This window comes from Schistosoma haematobium, chromosome 5 (assembly GCF_000699445.3).
Source record: "Schistosoma haematobium chromosome 5, whole genome shotgun sequence".
Classification (NCBI taxonomy): domain Eukaryota; kingdom Metazoa; phylum Platyhelminthes; class Trematoda; order Strigeidida; family Schistosomatidae; genus Schistosoma; species Schistosoma haematobium.
Genome location: NC_067200.1, coordinates 1,798,428 through 1,814,721, shown reverse-complemented (window position 1 = coordinate 1,814,721; position 16,294 = coordinate 1,798,428). Strand labels below are relative to the sequence as shown.

Sequence of the window (16,294 nt, the reverse complement as noted above, 5' to 3'; positions counted from 1 at the left end):
CCGGCAGTGAATTTCACAGTTTTTAGACTCTATTTAGGAGAGCTTTTGCTCAAACCGTATAGTGATTTGCGTTAACTCTCGTAGTAACTCATTCATAGCCGTAGTCATGTGTCTCCGGAATGTGTGAGTAGAGTAGATCCCTTACAACAGGTAACTTTTTATTTGATTCCCAAACCCTTACGTAAGAGGAAAATATCATCCACAAAATGCTGGGATAGAACAGGGCATTTCACAACTGAGATCTTAACTTTGCACAGGGAAATATTTCCAAAAGTTTGAGGGTTGGTCTACCCAAAGATCTTGAAAAGAAACCCATAATTATTCACGCTTTATAGAGTGAAACAGAAAGACGAAACTTGATACACCGAGTGAGTTATTTTTATTTGACAGACACAGATCTTTTTGATATCTTGTTTAAATCGATAAACATAACGGGCGTAGCTATGATTACTGATGGCGCTTCTTGAAATATATCGTTGTCCAGTGTTGAGAGAAATACACTTTCCGTTTTTTCACATTGGGACAGCATTCCAGCTAATCATAACTATAACTTCTCTTATAGTTCCTTTCTTTATATGCTATCGTTCAGGTGGTAAGTTACCTAAATTATTAAGGTGACTCAAGCTCCCAATTTCTGGGAATATTTGACCCATTTTGGGGAAGCCGCTATAGTAAATTTTGGGGAAATTTGGGGGAAATGGCACAAAAGCCCAAAAGTTTAACCGGATCCAAAGCATTGGAAATTTCCCGAAATTCTCTAAAATGTCCCCAAAGTTGGGAGCTTGGGGAATTAGTGAACGTAACTTCAACTTGTATAACATGAAAGTTTGAGTAGCGTTTACAAATCTGAGGAATTTTCGAGTCTTTTGGCGCGTTTCGTCAAATGTTTCTCGTAATATTATGGTGCGGTATCCACGAAATTTCCCCCAAATTATCATGCTTTCCCTCAAATTATATAATAACTTTTGATAACTCAGTTTCGCAAACGGCATTCCTCCCTCATGATTGTTATTTTGGTAGCTTTTTCTTCAACTTCACGACCTACGTTTATCTAGTCTGCGGGCAGTACGATATGCTGGTGGTCATATGTGCAAACATATGTTTCTACATATGTATATACTATATACTATTCCATCCTTTGATTCCAGTTAATTATAAACTGATAGATTTACTTAATTATTGTTTTATGTTTATGTCTCAGGTTTTTATATCGTTTTACGTACCTTTGTCGTCTCTAGAATCAAATTGGAAATAAAGAGGCCACAGATTTTCAGGTTTTGACGATGCTTTTGTCCGTAACCCATTTACAATAAAAAAAATACCAACCCACTAGAAACGAAGTCAAGAATAACGAAGTTCAAAGACATTTTTGACTCAAGCCGGTTAGTAGTTTTGATGGGTGCGTAGGACAGAGTGTCCTCTCGTGATCTGGTGTGGATGCGTGGCCGATCTCCTTTAGCTAGAGTGTGTCCAGTAAAATTAATGAGGTCAGGGTCATTGTAGATGGGTTAATTATTTGTTCCTGGGATTTATACACAGCTACAGTCATTACTATTCTGTTTGTTGAGTATTTATATAAATCATCTCGTCAACTGATTTACATTGCTACACTTTCTTGACTTTGTTTCGAATGACCATCTATTCGCCGACTTACCTGGTTTGTCTAGGTCTTTCTGTAATCCTGCCTTATAAACTACGTTCTGTATCAATTTCCAAATTTTAGTATCATCAGCAAAAATATAACAGATAACTTTGCAACAGTTGGTAAATCACTTGCACACTTTTAAAAAATGAAAGAGGCTTAGGATTTTCCTTTGAGAAATTCATAATAATTGGAAGTATTCGAATTATTGCATCAACTAGGAGTTCCTGGAACAGTGCAAATTAGGCCAAATAGAACTAAGTGAGCACAACCGAATGCATTGCATTTAGAATTCAAAATCAACGAGGAATTGAGTACAAAACAATCATTAGTTCACACGAACACAATAGAATTCTACTCTTCAAAAATTCTCATGATGATAAAGCACTGTTTACTCTAAACCGTTACCTTATGTCACTGGAGAAGTCAATTATCCTATCTTTAATTTTATAACTGATTCCAAAGTTTCACAACTTTAAATTGAAACCAAGGTGAGTAAGTTCAATGAAGGCTTTACTTGGACCTACAAAAACCACATCTACTGGAATTGTGTTGACAATTTAGGAGTTGAATACATTTAGACTTGATCATATTCAATGATAAAAAGCTGCTTTTTTGAGATAAATATTTCATTCATTAGTCCTGTGTAAATTAACTGTAACTATTTAGGATTGTGTGGTTATTTTTTACTGCACTGCTTTCTGAATTGTTGTTCTGGATTATCGTAGATTATATGCATGATATTCAGTGTCTTTGAGTCCTGTGTACTATCCCTCTATAAACGCCTATTTGAATAGACAAATCAACTTGTTGGTGTAAGAGTAAGTGATAATTTTAGGGTTACAGATGATTGCCTTGAAACATCATTTAAGCGAAGAAACAAATAAATAATTCCTCGAGCGTCACTTTAGGTTCACGTTAGATGGTACCACGGCTACTATAGGCTTATTGAGTTTATGAGTCAGTTGAAGCTAGACCACCATGGAAAACCTGGAAGCGCTGGACGGCCGTTTCGCCCTATTGTGGGACTCCTCAGCAGTGTGCATCCACGACCTCACCCTCTGCGAGATTCGAACACAGGACCTACTGGTTTCGCGCGCGAGCACTTAACCACTAGACCACTGAAATTACTACAATCTCCACAAAAAAACCCATCTCATATTATTGAGTTTATTGTGCACAGGCATTTTGCCGGGTAAATTAATAACAACATCACAAGGTTATGGAAATAATTTTTGGAAATATTTCCGTATTTCTTTAAACAAATAACTTAGATTCAACTTTGGAGTTGTCTATTGATGAGAAAAGTATTCCCAACGTAAGCGATGATCGTCGCATCTATCATTTTTTAGAAGTAACATACATTCGGGCTAAGACATAACTACTTAAGCCAGTCAGTCACAATCAACGTGGATTGATGTATAAGTATACATCAGTCCGAGTTGTCACAATACACCAGCATGGTATGAAGGAATTACTAATATACATAGTAGAATCACAGAGTGATTAATGATACCACTGATGGCAAGAAATATGAGATATTACAAAACGAGGTTCAAAAAGAAAGGACGAATTTGAGGAGTAAAATGGACGAAGTAATATCAAATCCAAAAACTTTAACAAAGATAAAAAGAGAATGCATATAAACGAATGTGACCGATTCTGAGTCACATGTTACCACACCTCAAACTACTAATCACGATTAGTTAGAGATACATTTATTGAATTAGTTATGTGCGATTCAGATCCGGATAGCTCAGTGTTAAAAGATCTCTGGTTAGGATCTCTGATTAGTATAATTTAACTAAGTAACCAAACTGAATATTGTCTGTATTTTAAACACTTTACACATTTTCTTTTCATTAAAACATTATGATGATATGAAGGATTTTGGTTACGGGATTCAATTTATATTGAACAACCACAAATACGTTTTTTAAAACAAGTCTATATTGAATTGAAAGGATCACATCAAACCATTTATGCATGGAGTACCTACACAGATTTAAATAATCAACTCTCTTCTAATCTTATTATTCCATATATGTCTATTCAACAATTAGATGATGATTATAATGGAATATATGATAAATTAAAATTGAAATTTCAAATTCCAATTGAAGATAAAATAAACAGTTTATATATATTATTACTATTCAGTTATCAATTGAATGTAAGTAAAATTAGTTTATAACTTTTAATCTCAGAATGAGTTTTGTGGAAAGTTTTAGAAATTTCACAGATTGAAATCATGAGTCAGTTGAAGCTAGACCAACCACCATGGAAAACCTGGAAGCACTGGACGGTCGTTTCGTCTCGGCATGGGACTCCTCAGCAGTGTTGATTAGCAACGAATGTTTAAAAGAGCTGAAGAGCGTCTATGCCATTGGTAATTAGTACATATTGTTATCATCATTACTTACTTACTTACTTACGCCTGTTACTCCTCGTGAAGGAGCATAGGCCGCTCACCAGCATTCTCCATCCAACCCTGTCCTGGGCAATCCTTTCTAGCTCCGTCCAGTTGTAATTCATCGTTTTCATATCTGCTTCTATTATCCGACGCAATGTGTTCTTTGGCCTTCCTCTTTTTCGCTTCCCTTCAGGATTCCAAGTTAGGGCTTGCCTCGTGATGCAGTTTGATGATTTGCGTAATGTATGTCCTATCCATTTCCATCGTCTTTTCCTAATTTCTTCTTCAGCTGGAAGTTGGTTTGTTCTCTCCCACAGAAGGCTATTGCTGATGGTATCCGGCCAATGGATGTTGAGTATCTTGTGTAGACAGCTATTTATAAATACTTGTACTTTCTTGATTGTGGTTGTTGTAGTTCTCCAAGTTTCAGCTCCATACAGTAGAATTGCCTTGACATTCGTATTGAAGATTCTCACTTTGATATTGGTTGAAAGTTGTTTTGAGTTCCATATGTTCTTCAATTGTAGAAAAGCGGCCCTTGCTTTGCCGATCCTCGCCTTTACGTCTGCATCTGAGCCTCCTTGTTCATCGATGATGCTTCCCAGATATGTGAAGGATTCTACATCTTCCAGAGTTTCGCCATCAAGAGTGATTGGATTGCTGTTCTCCGCTTTGAATTTGAGGACCTTAGTTTTCCCTTTGTGTATGCTGAGGCCTACTGATGCAGAGACTGCTGCTACACTGGCTGTCTTCATCTGCATCTGTTCGTGTGTACGTGATAGGAGGGCTAGGTCATCTGCGAAGTCCAAATCGTCTAATTGATTCTGAGCTGTCCATTGTATTCCGTGTTTTCCTTCAGATGTTGAGGTGTTCATAATCCAGTCGACCACCAGGAGAAAAAGGAAGGGAGAGAGTAAACAGCCTTGTCTGACTCCGGTCCTTACTTGGAATGCATCTGTCAGCTGTCCTCCATGCACTACTTTGCACTGTAGTCCGTCGTATGAGTTCCGGATGATATTGACAATCTTCTCAGGAATTCCGTAGTGTCGAAGAAGTTTCCATAACGTCCTCCTGTCTACACTGTCGAATGCCTTTTCATAATCAATGAAGTTGATGTATAGAGATGAGTTCCACTCAACTGATTGTTCGACGATGATCCGACTATAATTACGATTCTTCCTTTAATTAAATGAATAGAAATGAGGAAACGTATTATGAAGCTTCAAGTAAATACTGTTAGTTCATTTACACCAAATGTTTGAATCTTTTCAGCGATGTTTAGGACTGCAATTAATCAGTCTTTTTTAGTATATATATACATCCTGTACGGGTCACTTTGATATAGTCATTAAGTCATAAACGTTATAAGCCGGATTTGATGACGGCTAGAAAATGTGATTGAGAATGTGTGTTTCATCTTATTCGGGACTTCTCAACTGAAAGTATTTGGACCTCAGAATTGATGTTCACTCCTAAATTCGAATCCGGTACCATCTGCTTTAAACGTCATTTCATCAGTCACTTAGCTATTTAATTCGAGCAGACAGTAACTCACGTGCTGGAATGAATTTCAATTCATTCATGTTGTTTGTTTAAATCTTCTACATAGAATGTATAAATACTAAAAAAGATAGATCAATCTCAGTTGTAAACATCGTTGGAAAGATTCAAACATCTAATGCAAACGAGCTAATTGTATTTACTTCAAGCTTAATTGTACGTTTCCTCATTTGAATTTATTTAATTAAAGGAATAACCATAATTATGGTTGAATAATGATAATAATATATACTCATCACCAATGGCATAGACGATCCTCAGCTTTATACATACGGCAAAGTAAAAACAAAAGGTAACATACATATAAATGTTTTCGTTCACCAAAAACCATAGACCACTGCTGGGAATGACATAAGTTGACTTACCTAATTTCAACAATTATGAGTTAAAACTGACGATCTGTAAAGAAGGAGAATGAACAGAGTTCAATTGAACAAAGAAATCAACAATAAAATATTTAAACGGACATTTGAAAATTAAGCACATACATACAATTAGATATTGTGCAAGTAACCGTTGAAAACTGTGCTCATCATCATCATCATCATTAGAATCTAAGATAGATGGTGGTATCCTTTTTTTATATTTTCAATTTTGGTTTACACTTTTTGAATGATGAAATGATCATCAGACTGTAATAAATTTGAGCTTTTTAATTAATCAGAATTAAGATCATAATAACTATCAAAATTGAAAAGTTCGGTAAACTCATATTTGTGTTATTGTCCATGTTGGTTATAACTAATTCATTGACCACCAGTCGCTCTTTCATCCAGTAGATTGAATGGGCGAGACTCTAATTTAAGGACGACCTTTGAACGAATCTTAAATGACCTTGACAATTATTAACCAATCAGAAGACAGTTAGTATAAAGTGAGAATATATTGTAAGTAAGTAATGAATTACAGTGGATATTCTTTTTTTACATGATTTAAAAACTTGTTAAGGTTTGATAAAGGTTCAGAGGCTCTGAATTCATAATGCATATTGTATAGAAACTCGTCCATAGGGTTAATGGTTAGGGTTGTAGCCTGTAAGTAGACACATCTCTCAAGTCCGATCGCATGTTAGCACCCTAATCCTAACCTAACCCTAATCTAACCCTAACCTTAACCCTAATCTAACCCAAACCCTAACCAAACCTAACCTTAAACCCTAATCTAACCCCAAAACCCTAACCTTAGCCCTAAACCCTTATCTAACCCTAACCCTAACCTTAACCTAACCCTTAACACTAATTTTAACCCCAAACCCTAACGCTATGGACAAGCTTCTATACAATATGCATTATGAATTCAGAACTTCTGAGCCTTTATCAAACCTCAACAAGTTTTTAAATCATGTAAAAGAAGAATATCCACTGTAATTCATTACTTTCTTGTAATATATTTTTACTTTATACTGTTTTCTGGTTGACTAATAATTGAAATTGCTCAAACGCTACTCATTGGCTCGTCCCTAAATTAGAGTTTCGCCGTCCCATCTGTTTTAACCTCTCATTAATCACCTACTCTCTAAAATCCGCTGTGAACCGATCGTATGTTAGCAGCGCGTGTTGAACTTGGCTCCGTGACCTTGAAATTGCTCAAACGCTTCTGATTGGCTCATCCCTAAATTAGAGTCTCGCCATTGAATGTTTCGATTCCATTTCTTATCTGAATCAGTCTGATTAGCCAAGAAGTGTCATTAATTTTCACACAAACTGTGTTTCACATATTCGGTGGCGTTGAGATGTATTTGTTGGCGATTTCGTGGTATCGAAAGAATACCGAGATCGTGCCAAAGGAGTACAAGTGTGGTTATTGAGTGTAACTGAATTCGTGCAAGATCACAATCAACGAAAGGAAGAATGTCGTTATTACAGTTAAACAAAGAAGTACAGTAAAACAATCACTGGCACAATTGGTTATAATAATACATGTTTCCATTAAACTAATCGCGTTCTCTTGATAAATATGGATCACTACACACAATTGGATACATAATTGTTTGCCAGCTGAAATGAACTGTATTGTTCATCTATTAGTATCAATTCCTGTAGGATATCACTTAACTTTCAAGGAGACATTTCTTCCTGTTCTTATTCCAATTAGACTGTTTCATTTTGATTGATAATAATTGATAACATACAATACACTGATTCCTTTTTTTTTTTACTATAAAGAATGTTTTGTATAACAATTTGATTGATTTTAGGAACGTGTAAATTTTATAATGCAAACTCCATTAATGATTCAATTTGATACACCAAATGTATTGGGATTTTGTAAATATTCCATGTATGGACAATTATCACTGTATCAAAGAGAACCTTTACTAGAAGGTTATATGAATACAGTTTATAATGTAAGTAATGGCTAAACACAATTCTTTAGATATATGCATATACAGCATTTTTGTTAGATCTTAATCATTTTAATTAACTTGTATATGTGCATTGTTGTGATGTAAAATAGACTGTTTAATCAGTCAGTCAGTCAGTAGCAACGTAGAACTTCGTACGTACGTACATCAGTTCGAGTTGCCATACCACATTAGCACACAGATGCAGTTGTCGACTCAAATCCCGTAGTGGTAGAGGTAGTAAGAGTATAAGCAGTAATCGGGAAGATTAGGGTTTGGAGATGTTATTTAAAGAGTATAATCCAGTGAAAGAAATTTGGAAAGAGGAAAAGAAAAGAGACATAAAGAATTCAGAAGATTAGAATTTGGGAGAACACAGAGAGTGGATGCACCCGCGCCATTGCAAACGATTTTCAGCCATATCATTCAAGGTCCCTAACTATCGGTTGCTATCATCTCGCGGTCCCCAACTAGGTAGTCTACACCTACCAACATGGCTCAGTCGACTTGTCAGTGACTTCATGGATTTGTGCCATGTTTTGTTCTGGCCACCCCTAGCTTTCTTCCAACCTACTTCTATACCACTGAACATGGCACATCGAGGCAGTCAGTCGTTGAGCATACGTAACACGTGTGCCAGTCATCTGAACTGATGAAGTTTCACTACTTCATCAATTGATTTGCCATCCTTATCTAATACCCGTTTCCTAACAACTGTGTTACTTACTCGATGGTCCCATGATATACGAGCAATGTTTCGAAGACACCTATGATCAATAAGATATCAGTCATTTAGTAGTTAATGAGATTAACTATAAGTAGATCATAAAGAAACTCAAATGATGACATGTTTCGAACAAGTGTCTAGTGGTTTTTAAAAAAATACTTATTACAATACAAGCAGATCTATGAGACTGAAGTGTTATGAAAATTTCAATATAAGTTTAGTGCTTCCAGGTTTTCCATGGTTGTCTAGCTTCAGTTGACTTCAGTTGAAAGCTACTCATAGAAATGAGTGTAAAAACAATTAAATGAACTTGTCAAAAATAGTTTTCAATATGATATACATATGAAATCTATTGAATTAGATCAGATTCGATCAAAAACATGTTAATCTCTTCGTTCAATTGTTCAAGTTATCCATATTCAAAAATGATCTGAAGTAAACTCAGATCATTGATTTGAAATGAAATAGTGGACTTCTACATCCAATGAGTATTGATGATGTTGCTTGAAACAACAACAACAACAACAAAAGCTTCATAATCAGACTATTTCGCTAAGACAACACATACATCATGAAAAAAAGGCAGTATACTATTGTAATTTATCTTCTTACATTACAAATGACTGATATAAATTTGAGGACGTTTTAGTCATCTAAAGTTTTGAATAACAGTTTGTTCGCATTTTAGAGTGTCTCTCATGGTTCGAATGAAGGAAGTTCCTTGTCCACGAATCATCGTATATAACCAAATTAAAGCAATGTATTCTTATTTAAAGGAGGTCTCAACCAAAATAGCTTATTTTGACAGGAATTTAATAGTAGTAAATCATTGCAGTTTGTATCAGTGAATATCATTTTAACAATTATAATGTAATAAAAAACATGATGTTTATTATGTAAAATGTAACCGGGTTGATGGATACCGAGGATCCACCTAGAGGAGATAGATAGAAAACCTTAATTTCAAACCATTGATGCATATGGGATCCAGGATCCTGAGCAGAACAAATGCCATATGACTGCATCTCCTGACGTTTCTCCACTGCCTTGTAGATTAGACCTTTAGGTTAAATGCTCTGGGCGCGACCTCCTAAGATAACTAGTTGCTTCGGTCTGAGGATTAGGGTAATATCACAGCACTCACACTGACCAATAGACTTTTTTGGCTCATATGTATTCGATGCCTCTTTCAGATGTTCCAATAAATAGATAAATAAGAATTATTTAATCATTATTAATGAATAGACAACTTAAGTATAAATAAATTTTTATTTCTGACTCAATAGAATTCAATTATCAATAATGAACAGCATAATCTCAAAGATATTCAATTGGAAACAGTTCAAAAGTTTTTGAATAAACGACATAGTAAGTAGATATATTACATAATTATAAATAATACATTTGATTATTTCTATTTATCTCCATAACATTCAGTCAGTTAGTTACAATGTAGGACCAAGCACATATATGTGCATCGATCCATGTTCTCATATCCCATTAGCATGTAGCGTGGCGTCGAGTTGAGATTAACTATGAACATCGTTATCAAGAAACACGTGCCAAGTAAATCAGAAGGCGAAGGTTGAACGTAACCAAAGAAACCCATAAAATCCCCGAGAAGCCAAATATCAGAAGGCAGTCAATGGACCAAGTCAAGATATATTTGCTGGCGATCTCGTGGTATCGAAAGGATACCGAGATCGTGCCAGGATACAAGCTTGGTTACAGAACGTAACCGAATTCGCGCGAAGTTACAATCGAAGTGTGTGTAAAAGAATGGAAGCAAAATATAGTTGTCATTAGCACAGTCAAACAAAAGCACATTAAAACAAACACTGGCACAGTTGGTTATAATAATAATTGTTTTTATTAAACCAGTCGTGTTCTCGTGATAAAGGTGAGTCACTACAAGGACAACGAGATGAACATCGGATTAATAGAAGTAGTCATTTTAATGGTAGTGATCTATAAAGAAAGATTGTGTATACGGACATAGTACAGGAAGAAAGAATTAGTTCGTAGAAAGAAAGATATAAAGCATTTGTAATCTTAGAGTTTAAAGAAGAGACAGAGAGTGTATACACGTACGCCATGGTGATCAATTCTCAGCCATGTCATCAAGAGTCTCCAATCATTGGTTACGATAGTCACACGGACCCCAATCAAGTAGTCTGCGTCTACCAACATGATTAAGACTAGCAGTTAGTGACTTGAATGACTGATGCCACGTTTTGGTTTGACTGCCCCTAACTTTCTTCAAACCATCCTCAACACTAATCAGCATTGGGCGTCGTGATAATCGAGGTGTGGCTCCCTAAGAAGACCACCTGCTTCGGTTTGGGCACTCGGGCAGTATCACAGCCCTCACACACATCAAATGAGATCTGTGTGGTGTCTGTTTGCACCAATATCTATGTGTTGAAATAAATAACCTTCACGAACCACTGAAATGTCATGGTTTAGCCCTGGTCAAGCATTCTTCCAATTCACACCTACAACTCTTCTGTTTATGACAGCCATTTATAAATGTTTCTATTCTGGAATTAAACAAGTTATCAAATCATTTGATTCTATTGTCTTCTTCTTTCTTTTTTTAGTAACATTAAAAATTGATCCAAAATATGAAACTTGGACAGCCGGTTCTGCAAATTTACTAAATCCATTAGTACTAAATTTAACCTTGTTATATAAACCAAACAAAGTATGGTATCCTTTTTTTTTGTAAATGCGTTCATTTGTTGTTTTTGTTTTTTTTAATGTTGGCTAATTTCAAATGACAGTTCAATAGGGGGGCAGCTGAAGATGATCTACAGAGAACCTCGATTAACTTAGGTTTCGTGCTAAATGATACTTGCAAAAACAAGTTTTCTTTACACTCTTAATCGAACTGATAATCCTTAAAAGATTCAAACTGTTATCGTCTAGTTTCATAATCCACAATGTGACAAATTTCATATATGACATAGTCATAGTCATTTCTTTGTAACCAATGTGTTATTAACTGCTCAAAAAACTCATCAATTATTGATTCATATAATCAAGTACATTTTTATATCATTGACTCCTGTTCATATTCCGTTTATTCAAAGGGGAGTATATGGAACAGGGTTCAAACATGCCAAAGGTAAATTGAAATTCAAGTGTTTTAGTCACTAAACCACTGTACTACTCATAAATGACATTAGAGTTGTTGAAATATTGAAAGAAAACAAGATTTCTCAAAAGAATTTAAATCATGATCAGTTCTTCATCAACTGAATTGTAATATTCGGATGTGGGCTGTTCCTTATCAATCTATCACAATATACTGAATTACAAGTATTAAACTACTTAGTTTGTTAGTAGTAGTCTGTTTTCTTATTTGATAGAGATCAAATTTCACAGGTTGAAATCATGAGTCAGTTGAAGCTAGACCACCATTGAAAACCTGGAAGCACTGGACGGCCGTTTCGTCCTAGTATGGGACTCCTCAGCAGTGCTCATCCACGATCACGCTCCCCGCGGGATTCGAACACAGGACCTGCTGGCTTCGCGCGCGAGCACTTAATCATTAGACCACTGATCTGTCGGCATCCAACGGTGTTAACGTCTAACTTCAACCAATCCACGAAGTTGCGCCATCGAACACCAATGTCTTCAGTGAGCTGATATCTCACAACAGACCTGGTTGAACTCCACTGGTGATGGCTTTTCACTAGAACTCCAGAAGGTTCTCCTGAAGTCAGTCACTAGTGAGCAGTTGATTATTATCAGAATGAGTTTTGTGGAGATTTTAGTAAATTTCACAGGTTGAAATCATGAGTCAGTTGAAGCTAGACCATCGATGGCGCAACTTCGTGGATTGGTCTGATGGTTAAGTTCTCGCACGCGAAGCCAGTAGGTCCTGGGTTCGAATCCCGCAGGGGCGGGTTCGTGGATGCGCACTGCTGAGGAGTCCCATACTAGAACGAAACGGCCGTCCAGTGCTTCCAGGTTTTCAATGGTGGTCTAGCTTCAACTGACTTATGATTTCAACCTGTGAAATTTACTAAAATCTTCACAAAACTCATTCTGAGAGATCAAATTGTTTCAACAATAATTTTTAGATGGAGATTTTTACAATTCACTTGATATTTTCAGTTAACACATTATTAGTAATTGCTAGATTTGAAGCTATCACGAGTTCACTTAATCTGCGAACTAGAAACAAGACTCGGTGACCAAAGATCAGTAAGCTAAATATTGATGCCGCACAGCCCCGCTAACTAGAAAGAGAAGTCCAAGCTTGGAATGGGAAGGTATATTCTGCAAACAGTCAGAAACGAGCGATAACAACAAACACAATTCAAAACGTATATATATACAGTACAAAACCTTCCTTGGGGAGAATTACCAAATAGCATACTAAAAGACGCAACGGACCAATAACAATTAAGATATTTCTCAAGTGGGAAATACGACGTGAAGGTGACAAGAGCGCTTTTGGCGCGAAAACAAAAAAATTGAAATTTTCTAAATAACATTACAAAATTAGGTCCTTTCCCAAGTGAGTTCTGGGGATCTAACGTCCCCAACAGTTATACTTGTCGATGTGGATTCCGGAGAGTCCCAAAAAGGAGCACCTATCAAGATTAGAAATAAATCTTCCTGGAGAATCCCATCAATCATCTAACATCTCTTAGTCTTTTCTGTTTTTTTATATGTGCAACTGATTTCAGTAGTATTAGTCCATTTTATAGGTGAATACTATTCAAGATTTTGTAAGCAGCCTTATTTATGAATCTATAATCACGATCTAATTAAGCGTAAAAGCCTCGAAACTAAATGGTAAGACTTATCTTAAACTGAGTTAAAAATTTTGAACAATGAAGTGTCTGAGTTTGTTCTCGAGAGTGCGCATCCACGATTTCGCTCGCGCGATTCGAACCCAGGGCCTTCGTTCTCGCTCGCGAACGCTTAACCAACTGGACCACTCGGCCAGTGCGCATCCACGATCTCGCTCGCGCGATTCGAACCCAGGGCCTTCGTTCTCGCTCGCGAACGCTTAACCAACTGGACCATGAGTGTCTTCGCCAGCAGTGTCTCAGTTTAATTACCCTATCGAAGACATACTCAAACAACAGTTAATGATAATAAACGAAGTAGTAAGTTTAGAAAGTAGCTAATTGGTTCAATATAGATAAAGCTTCAAAGAGTACAGTCATTAAAGAACATCAGATGAAGGAGAAAGTGATACTATTACAAATGGAAAGACGAATAAAAACAAGTTGATACTGCATAGCCCATTAAAGTGGTTGAGTAATAACATAACTACTGATTATTAATAAGTAGCATAAATGGGTACCTCAAAAACTTAAGGATTAAATCAGTCTTCTAAGAATGGATGAAGTTTTTCGATTGATTGAAAATCTCTCCAACTAATATCTTACAAATATTCATTTCATCTAATAATAATTGTCGAAACGGACATATTGCATTAGTGTTCCTGCAATTCTGACCTATTCTATTCGTTAGTGAATCTAGTATTTCTTTGAAAGCTATACAGATCTCAAAAATGATGTTAAGAGTGAGAGAGGGGGTGGAGTTACACAATTGTCAATCTCCTGTGTTGATAAAAACATAGAACATATGTAGTCCTTTTTGGCTTATAATCATTAATTCACTGTTTAAATGATTGTTAACGAAGTGACTTTAAAAAGAACCATCCATCACATGATTCAAGCAGAACTTTTATGACGAACTGTTAGAATGTTAAAGTATAAAGGTATTGAAGAAATTGACCTCCTAGAACTTCAGTTAGTTTATCTGTTGAACGTAGCTGCTTTCAATTCCTACAAAAGAACCTATGAAGTGTTAATCACAAATTGGTCAAATAGTAAGTACGCGCTACAAGCTAATTTCTGGCTTCCTTTCCTCAAGAACGAAGCATAAAATGTTAATCGAATATAAGGCTTAAATATGTATAACTTACTTACGCCTGTTAACCCAATGCAGCATAGGCCGCTGACCAGCATTCTCCAACCCACTCTGTCCTGGGCCTTCTTTTCTAGTTCCGTCCAATTCTTGTTCATTTTTCTCATGTCTATCTCCATTTCTCGGCGTAATGTGTTCTTTGGTCTTCCTTTTTTCCTTTGACCTTCAGGATTCCATGTGAGGGCTTGTTTTGTGACGCAGTTGGGTGCTTTCCTCAATGTGTGTCCTATCCACTTCCAGCGCTTCTTCCTGATTTCTTCCTCCACTGGGATCTGGTTTGTTCTCTCCCACAGTACGTTGTTGCTAATAGTGTCCGGCCAACGGATCTGAAGTATTTTGCGTAGACAATTGTTAATAAACACCTGTATTTTCTGGATGATGGCTTTCGTAGTTCTCCAGGTTTCTGCCCCATACAGTAGAAGTGTCTTGACATTTGTATTGAAAATCCTGACCTTGATGTTGGTTGACAGTTGCCTTTGAGTTCCAGATGTTCTTCAGTTGTACACATATTTCTCGATCCATGTTAGTCAATAAAGCTTTCATCTCATTCAATCAACCTGTTAGACTTGTATATCAAAAGCATGTGTATCAGTATCAACATTGAATATAAGAAAGTACAACAGTTTCATCTAAGAATCTCCAAAATAAAATGTTGTTTTATTTTTCTACCAGGATATAGCTTATATATTCAATTTGATTTCAATCATCAATGAAATGATTTTCCTTAACCTAGTTACTTCTTTCCATCCCTTCCCCCCCTCTTTATTTCTTTGAATAAGGTCCCATCCAAATCTATTTCATATGTTATGGTGGGGATGGATACAATATTTTCCTATTTTATTATTTAGTCTTTTTATTGGTGATCGAATAAAAGCATTTGTTTATGGACATCATTTAATTCATGGATTTATTATGAAATATGATAAGATTTTATATAAACAATAACTGTGTTACCCACTCACCCCCCTCTCTCTCTCTTGTTACTATGCCAAATTGAAATCATAACAGTCAAGAATGGAAGTAGTATTGTTTTTTCTTTGCAAAATCATTTGTACTATATATTGTTTAAATAGTTAAATCTTTGTAATTATATGTGAATTGTTTTATTCACCGTCTTTTTCACTTCATTAAAAGTGGTTAAAACGATCTCTTACTAAGTGATCGGTATCAACAGAAAAGTCATTGAGAAAGAGGAAGTCATAAGTTTATGGATGATCGATGGCGTCATTTATCTAGCCGTTGCTCCTAAATAGCCTGTTACGGCTGAAGGTGTAAAGACTTAGCTCTCCGTCTCGAAATGCTCTTATATGGCCACGCGTATACAACTACTTTCAGGGAAGTTCTACTTATTACCTCCTTGTGGTGAGAGTGTTGTTTACCAAATTAAAAAGATGGAAAGCGAATTCTAGCGCTTTAACCAGGTTGATGGATATGGAGAATCCGCGTAGGGGAGTTGGAAAACCCTGGTTCCGAACATGGGCTACAGGATCTTGATGTAGGAACCTATTGTTAGTCACCGGCTACCATGAAATTACATCTCCTTACGTTGCTCCACTGCCTTGTGGATTTGTGAATCTTCATCGACTGAGATGGTTGGGTCACGTGTTGCGTATGCCTGAACATCGATTATCACGACGCGCAATGCTGATTAGT

The 16,294-nt window shown here is 36.2% G+C and overlaps 1 protein-coding gene across 2 annotated transcripts; it reads left to right on the top strand.

The window, feature by feature from the left end:
• The first annotated feature begins 440 nt into the window (after nucleotides 1-440).
• On the top strand, nucleotides 441-16,094 carry MS3_00008935 (uncharacterized protein). Of its 2 annotated transcripts, none has more exons than XM_051217279.1 (6): nucleotides 441-592; nucleotides 3,529-3,815; nucleotides 7,813-7,962; nucleotides 9,973-10,054; nucleotides 11,287-11,395; nucleotides 15,421-16,094. In XM_051217279.1, exons 1-6 carry the CDS (start codon nucleotides 454-456, stop codon nucleotides 15,584-15,586), a joined length of 933 nt encoding a protein of 310 aa, XP_051064656.1. In that variant the 5' UTR covers nucleotides 441-453; the 3' UTR covers nucleotides 15,587-16,094. The 2 variants fall into 2 exon arrangements, with proteins under 2 accessions (XP_051064656.1, XP_051064657.1); XM_051217280.1 differs by having other exon boundaries at nucleotides 12,824-16,094.
• Nucleotides 16,095-16,294: the final 200 nt, after the last annotated feature.

Bases quoted from the DNA above. Each gene is read 5' to 3' on its own strand.
- MS3_00008935 (XM_051217279.1), top strand. From the start codon at position 454: ATGGCGCTTCTTGAAATATATCGTTGTCCAGTGTTGAGAGAAATACAC. The intron at 7,963-9,972 runs GTAAGTAATGGC...CTGACTCAATAG, and splicing joins ATATGAATACAGTTTATAAT to AATTCAATTATCAATAATGA. The intron at 10,055-11,286 runs GTAAGTAGATAT...TTCTTTTTTTAG, and splicing joins GTTTTTGAATAAACGACATA to TAACATTAAAAATTGATCCA.